Source organism: Cheilinus undulatus, linkage group 11 (assembly GCF_018320785.1).
Source record: "Cheilinus undulatus linkage group 11, ASM1832078v1, whole genome shotgun sequence".
In the NCBI taxonomy this organism is placed as follows: domain Eukaryota; kingdom Metazoa; phylum Chordata; class Actinopteri; order Labriformes; family Labridae; genus Cheilinus; species Cheilinus undulatus.
Genome location: NC_054875.1, coordinates 34,396,306 through 34,404,008, shown reverse-complemented (window position 1 = coordinate 34,404,008; position 7,703 = coordinate 34,396,306). Strand labels below are relative to the sequence as shown.

At 40.3% G+C, this 7,703-nt stretch overlaps 1 protein-coding gene across 2 annotated transcripts in view; it reads left to right on the top strand.

Moving 5' to 3' along the window:
* The window catches only part of LOC121517145, a 39,790-nt gene continuing 32,087 nt past the window's right edge, over positions 1-7,703 (top strand). The window contains exons 1-6 of one of the 2 annotated variants that reach the window (XM_041798686.1): positions 1-96; positions 2,168-2,236; positions 2,346-3,489; positions 3,604-3,895; positions 6,478-6,744; positions 6,875-7,052. In XM_041798686.1, the coding sequence (XP_041654620.1) occupies positions 2,179-2,236; positions 2,346-3,489; positions 3,604-3,895; positions 6,478-6,744; positions 6,875-7,052 (1,939 nt within the window). In that variant the 5' untranslated portion in view covers positions 1-96; positions 2,168-2,178. Of the gene's footprint in view, positions 97-137; positions 284-2,167; positions 2,237-2,345; positions 3,490-3,603; positions 3,896-6,477; positions 6,745-6,874; positions 7,053-7,703 lie in introns of those variants that run through there. The other variant, XM_041798687.1, reaches the window with a different exon arrangement.

The window sequence follows — 7,703 nt, the reverse complement described above, 5'->3', positions numbered from 1 at the left end:
GGTAGCTCCAAGACAGGGAAAATGGAAGGCTGCGCTAGCTAGCATCCCAGCCAAGGGACTCGATTAATAAGTGGAAACTTATCATTTGTATTTAAGGTATGCCACTAGTCGTTGTTTAAGGGTTAAATGATTACGCGTAACATGTTATTCCGTCGTCAAAGTTGCTTGAGAGTATTCACTTCGCTTCGTTTACAATTGTGTTCAAGCTGGTTTAGCAGCTAGGGGTTTAGCTAACTCGGCTGTAGAGAACAATGTCGCCATAAAGATGGACTCCTCTATCTATGTAAGAACTGTTTGTGGGTAGAGTGCCTGTAGTGATTCTGTGCTTTTTCGGGGGCAATAAAGCAGGGACTGTTTTGCTCATGAGGTTGAAAGGAGTGCGTAACATTCGGGCATCTGGAACTACAGCCTCATGTTGATGAGACCTTTTTAAGCCATCTGTATAAGCTCATTAGGCCACAGAAATACCAGAACTTTTTGTTTTCGACATAGAATACAGCTAAACAACGAGTCCATTTGTAAACAAAGAAAAAAAAACGAAACAGAACTTTGTTTCAGTTTTCATTTCCTTGCGTTATATGGTGATTGCAATAAAAATGAATATCTGTCTAAACTTACAGATATAAAGTCCCTACATTATTGGTTAAATTTTACCCTCAGATCATACTTTGCAGTAGCGTAGATTCAAATAAGTCTGAAAATGTTCCTCAGACATATTGACCCTTAATGACATGACAGCATCACCACGTTGCTGCAGATTGGTCGCCTGGACATTTATGGGGCAAATCGTTACAACACAGCCCAGTTGAGCTCACAAGGGTCAAGCTGCAGTAATTTGGAGAGTAGAGGAAGCCTGTACTATTTCGTCTGAGTACATTGTGGTTATAAGGAAGGATCATTATTAGGTACACATTTACACCGCTGTCCTCAGCCTTAACAGAGCACAGGACAGATCCATACTTTTCATGTGTTGTACACTAAACTCTGACACCTGAATGTCTCAGCCAAAACTGAGACTTATCAGGCAAGGCAGCATTTTTTTCAGATTTCTAGCAACAGTGGCCCATCCTGTTCAGAATTTCTTTACACCTGAGATTAACTTCTCTTACTTTGGTTGTAATGATATTAGTGCTGCACAATTAATTGAATTGCAATTGCATTGTCAGGCTGTGCAATTACATAATCACTTACAAGGAAGTAATTATTTCTGCAGGAGCAGTGCTTGAAAGGGCTTTAAGTTTTTAGCATTGTGTCTATTGCACTTTGAAGAAGTACTCTAATTTCAAAAAGGAAAAACCCACGTTTTTTTTTGGGAGGGGGGGTGGTATTGAGTAATTTAAAAAGTTGTACTGTAAAAACTTCGGGTCTTGTATATTTTATGCTAAGTATTTCTGTTTTATAAGTTTAGAGATAGACAATATAGAGTATTATTTTTTCTGCATTTTCCTTGATAACCAAGCAAGTAGACTCATGATAACATCTATATATTGTATTGAAAGTTGCTATATAATCCTGTATGATTCTAATTAGGGCTGAACAATTTGGGAAAATGATCCAATTGCATTTTTCTTTCCAATACTATGATTGCAATTTACACCTGATTAATTATTGAAAGTATTTTATATCTTATGCATTTTCCAACAGACACAAGCATTAAATCATTCTATATTATAACCAACATATTAGATAGATTAAACTAGGGCATGATTATTTGGAAAAAATATATGATTGCCATTATTTTGTATTCATGTTGTATTGAAGGGAATGATAATTTCAGCCGATCTCAGTATTGACACTGATATACAATTATTGATCAGACCTAAAGCTTTAGTCCTTAAAACGCATTAAAGTTTAGGGGGGAACATAAAAAACAAACTTTAGTCCTTGAATACACTTTAAGAAATGAGAATGAAAGAAGAAAAAGAAAAAATGCTTAAGCTGATGTAGGTCTGTTGTTCCAGCCTAAAACTGCACCAAAATAATTGGACATGCAGCTATTATTTACAGCCAGAATATGTCAAATATTGGCTTTTCACAGTCAGTACCAATACTGAACTTTTTAAACCAGTATCTGTAGGTACTGGTACCGTAATGATCATCTTGTGCATCCCTATCTAAAACTCTAAAGCTGGTGTACTAACTAATTATATCTTATGTGTTTTGACAGCATTGACACCTATGGATGTCAGAATGGACCCAGTGGAGAATAGCAGCATTAATGCTGATAATAATTCAGGTAAAGTAATTAGTCAGTATATTGCATAGATAATAAACTGTTGTTATATAAACTAAAAAAGATAGATCTTTGTTTTTGTGTCAATCTTGAGGGTTCTGTCTTTCTACAGACGGTCAGCAGAGCCAATCAGGACAGGAAGAGTCAAGCGGAAGGCCGTCCCTGTCTCAGATGAAAAAGTCCTGGGGCTTTAGGAGGACAACCATTGCCAAAAGAGAGTTCTTAGATGAAGTTGGAGACCTAAACCACAGTCCTCCACCTGCCCGCAAAAGCAGGAGTCGCAAAACCAACCAGACAGCTAAGGCACAATCTGAAACCCGCACCACCCAGAAAGCTTCTCGCCCTACAAAGAATGTTTTAGATGGACTTGAGTGGTCTGCACCATCCTCACCTGTGTCAGAGGAAAGTAAACCTGCCTCAGAAACATGCACACCTGGAAGCTTTGACCCAAGCTTATGGCAAGATATTGGGTCTGCCTTTGACACTGCTTTCTCCCTGCTTGGTGGGGGTGATGACTTGGATCTGGCAGACGCAATGGCAATACCTAAAAGTTTGGAAGCCACTGATATCATTGAGCCCTCTCCTCCACAGGACACAGAAGAAACAGAGATGGCTGATGAAGTGGACTCTTATGAGATGGAGATTTCACAGCCTGTTGCTCCTGATGATGTGTCAGGAAGGGAAATGGATGATGTTGTGTTGATCTCTAGTCAAGAAGAGGACAGTGATGAAATGACCCTGATACAGATTAAAGAGCAGATGGCAGCTAAAGGCAGGCAAGGGAACACAGGAGGTAGAGGGGGTAAAGGTGGGAGAGGAAAAGCCAGAGGGAGGGGTAGAGGCAGAGGAAAGGGCAGAGGGAGAGGAAAAGGTAGAGGGAGAGGCAGGGGAGTGGAGCTTCTGTCTAACATTGCAGACCATGAGGATGACGATGTAGTACTTGTTAATCCAGCTGAACAGCAGCTTCAAGAGGAGGACAAAACAAATGGTTCACACAGCCCCTCTGAGATAGAGATATCACCTGCTCATTCTGACATCAGTCTGAGTCCTGCTCAGCAATCAGGCTCAGACTGCATACTCATAGACACTGATTTAGACCACATTACTGATGTAACTCCGAACCAGTTTGATGATGCACCAGAGGAGGAGAAAAAGACAGATGATCAAAATGTAGGAGAGTTTTCAAGCATACCAGTCTCTGATGGTCACAACTCAGAAACTCTGTGCTGCATCTGTCGACAGAAACATGACACAAGGTAATTTTTACTCCTGCTTTGAGACAAAACGTCTCTTGGGCTTCAGAGGTTTGCATACCTTAACCATCTGTCAGTTTCACTTGCTGTTAACCGTTGTTGGTTCAATGTTTTTAGGTTCATGATCTCCTGCCACGGTTGTCTGGGCTGGTTCCATGGTGACTGTGTCGGTATCAGTGACATACAAGGCCATGAGATGGTAAAGGAAGGGCAGGAGTACATCTGTCCCAGCTGCACCACACAGAGGCAGAGCCAACTCCAGCCTGAACCCCAACTCCAGCCTGAGCTACAGCTTCAACCTGAACCTCAGCACCAGCCTCTGCCTGAGCCTGAAATTAACTTCCTTGAATTCTTGAGACCTCCTGACAAAGAAGGGAAGGGGGAGGAGGAGCCGCCACTGGAACAAAAGGTAGGAATTATATCATTGCCACTGAATTCCACATGACTGCCTTTCGAAAGATGAACCTTTTTTGTGACAACAGTAGTTGTTGTTTATGAGAAGGAGGATGGAAGAAGAAGAAAACAAGCTTGCAGACTCACTCAGTGCCATAAAAAGTGTAGCAGTCTCAGTGTTATAAAGCGTAGACCAGTGGTTCTCAACTGGTCTAGCCCTAGGTCCCACCACCAACCCCTTTAGTGAGCAATCATGACCCAAATATCTGAATATTTTTGACCACAATTTATTTAAGAAAATATATTAAACATCATTAAAAACCATAAATTGACATGCATGTTTACACTGCATTTTTTCTGTTTTCTATGTGAATTTTGATTAGTTTTTTTAGAGATTTTGAGTGACTTTAGATATTTAGAAACCAAACCAAATGTGCTCTTTATCATTCAGAACTAAAATAGAGTAAAATAAAATGAACAGATCTGTCCACTTAGGCTTTTTGTACGTCATGGAGTTTTGCCACAGTTTTTTTTCTAGGCACGCCTTCACAACCCACTGAAAACAGCTTCACAACCACTTTCTGGTCTCACTGGCGTAGACTGTTCTGATCTGAAACGTTATAATCTAACTTTTGTGGTACTGAATAAATGTGTAGCCTTCCCCCTTGCCAATAAATGTGTCATTCCTCCACTTATAGATCTGCATGATGTGAGAAAGATGTACTTTTTGCAATTGTGTTGTTTAATAATGGGATTTCCCTACTTATCAAAATACAAATATTTAAGTCCTTTTATATAGTCTGTTTTTTGCACATTTAAGTCTGCACCCATGTTTACCAGTCCCTTCTGCATCCAAAATAATTATTTTTAACATTTTGTTTGCTGGAACGCCTTAATTGATAGAACTAAGGATGGTGAATGTTGTAATAAGAAACTGGGATAGTGGGGAATAATGTGCAGGAAAACCAACAAAGGTTGGTGTTAAACCTTGGCTGTCAATAGTGAGGACTACAGCCTCTGCACATGGGGCACAATAAAATCACTAGGCTATCGAGCGCGCTGATTCCAAAATAGTTTTTCAAAACCACCAAACGAACTACAATTTAAGGGTACCTGACAACTATTTAAGGGTTTAAACAAATCGTGTACGAGGACTGCTCATATTTAAAGAAGGTAGGGTGTAACAGTTCACAGAGGTCACAGTCTGGTTTGTACCTTTGTTTTGGGGTCACTGATCAGTATGGGTTCAATTCATCGGTTAAAAAGGAAAATGAGCATAAGTGAACATTTTTTCTTCTTTTTCCAACTGACAATTATGCAGCTTATAGTGTTTCCATCCAGCATTATTGTAGGTGGTTAAGCATGTGGTGTATTAAAGTGGTTCTCAACTGGTCAGGCCTCAGGACCTAAAATCAGCTCCACAATGAGAAATGGTGACCCAAATTTCGGATATTTTTTGACCATTCTAATTTATATAATTTATGACCTCTAATGGTACAATCATGTGAGATGGGACAAAACAAGCATGTTTCAAAAGAGTTTCATGCATGTTTGGGCAGAATTTCTGTTTCCAGGAACACATTTTGCTAAAAAGGGCCCTGTGATCCACTTTCAGGTTCTGACCCACCAGTTGAGAACCACTGGTTTATTAAACATGGAATGAAAACAGGAAAACCAAACATTGTGCAAAAATAAAAAGCAACAGAGAAATGAAAAGCCTAATAATTGCTTATTTGAAATTAAAAATAAATGCTGCAAAAATGCAAATTAAATTACTTACATTGTAGAGCAATGCACTGTTTTTAAGATTTAAGTAGAGTGCCGTGACACCATCACATAGTTGTGAATGAACAGTAATGCAGTGGCCACTAGTGCAAAATCACACCTCGTGTATCAGTGAAGGACTACAGACTAGCTAATAAAAACGCATGCTGGGACGTTGCAACAGAGTCTGTGCAGAGCGCTTATATACACACTCTTGTAGCCAGTGTTCTCTACTTCTACATGTCCTTACAGAGCATTTAAAGTGTATAGGCATCTGCACTGTCTTTGCCCCTTTCTGCTTTTACATGTGGAGGCTTTTTTAAAATAAGCCCTGCGATGATGAGGGGATGAAGAGGCCAGTGCGTCTTGCTCAGCCAGTCTGAGCCAGCTTCTTCCTCTTGTTTGCTGGTTTTAAATTATGGTTATCAGACACTTAAGAGCACCACTACCACCTACATTGGGAGAAACATTCTCAATTGTTTGCTTTTTTAAATATGGTTTGGACATTATTGGTGTGGGACTACGTGCACCGAACCCTGACCCCCTAACAGTGACTATTTGGGATGAATACAAATACTGTCACACTCCTATGAAAATGTATTTGGTGGATCAAATGTTTGCAAGCTGAGTGATAGATATTTCTTTTCCATATCTTTTTATTTTAGTCTTCCTGTTCATTGTAGTCTTTTCATTGTGTTAAGTGTGTGTGCCTGTGTTCCAGTGACAAAGAAATTATGACTTATTTTAACTGTATTATATCTTTTCTAAGAAGACGTTGCAGAGTTGTATGTCAGAAGTCTAGTTTTAGTGTCTGAGATGTAAGTATGGTTTCAGGAGACTGTTGTGGTGGAGGAGAAAGTGGAGGTGACTCCTCTGGTGAAGACAGAGCCTGAAGCAGAGGTTGAGATGGAGACAGGCAGCTCTCGTCCTCCGTGTATCGGACCTGGTTGCTCCAAACCAGCTCTACAGGACTCTGTTTACTGTGGCACAGACTGCATCCTCCAGCACGCTGCTTTCACTATGAAAACTCTCACCGGCCCTAAAGAGTCTAAAGCTAAAGGGCGGGGACGGGGAAGAGCTGCTGCCAAACCTGCGATCAAGGTATGCGCTTTCTACACAGGACTGAAGTTTAGAAAGAAATAAGTATGATGATTTTAGCCTTTAGTGTCCGATTTAATAAAAAAATGGGTTAAAAATTCTTTTTGTGAATTACCAACTGTTTTCATTCCAGGGTCAAAGGCCTGGTAGGATGTCAAAGAGATTAGCAGAAAAGGCTAAGGAGGAAAATGAAGAAGAGGAGCAGGTAAAAGAAGATAATGGAGGGCAGAAGGAGGCTGCATCTCCCTCAGCCTGCGACCCCTCAGAAGTTCAGACCTCCTCCATACCATCGTCTAAGTTTTACACAGCGTGTATGTACCACTCGTCACTCATTCACACACTAATCATGTTGCAGTTTACGCATCATACACAAAGTGCCTCTTATTAGCTCTTCAGAATCTCCCTCCTTTTTATATACGATCACTATGTTACACAATCATATACTGACCTACAAACACTGACGCGTTCATACTCTCTGGGATGACTGACAAGTTGCACGGTTCAGCACGGGGTAAGTATCACTACTTACTGTATTTATTTCTGATTTTATCATCCAAAATGTGCTCACATGCCCATCACCAGTGGGGATTCAAGTAGCTGATCAGACATGTTCACTGAAACCAGAAACATGACTGGAAACCTGCAGCTGCAGTTTGTAGAGTTTCTGTGTAGGCAGGGGGCTTTTTTACATTTTGTATCAGTGTATCAAAACACAACTCAGATGTTCAGCTCGTCTAAACTTTCAGGTCTCTTGCACACTCAAAAGGTTTTCAGTGACAAATCTTTGTGAAATATGGGCTGCAGAACTAAACAGTCGCTCAGTGATGAGCATGAGTTAAACGAAGCTTGCGCGGGTCTTAACACTTCAGTACTTCTAGCAACTGTGTCTAAGCTGTAAAGATGCTGTTTAATGTGGAATAAGCGTCTGATTTTTAAAATACCTTAAGATCAAGGTTTAGGCT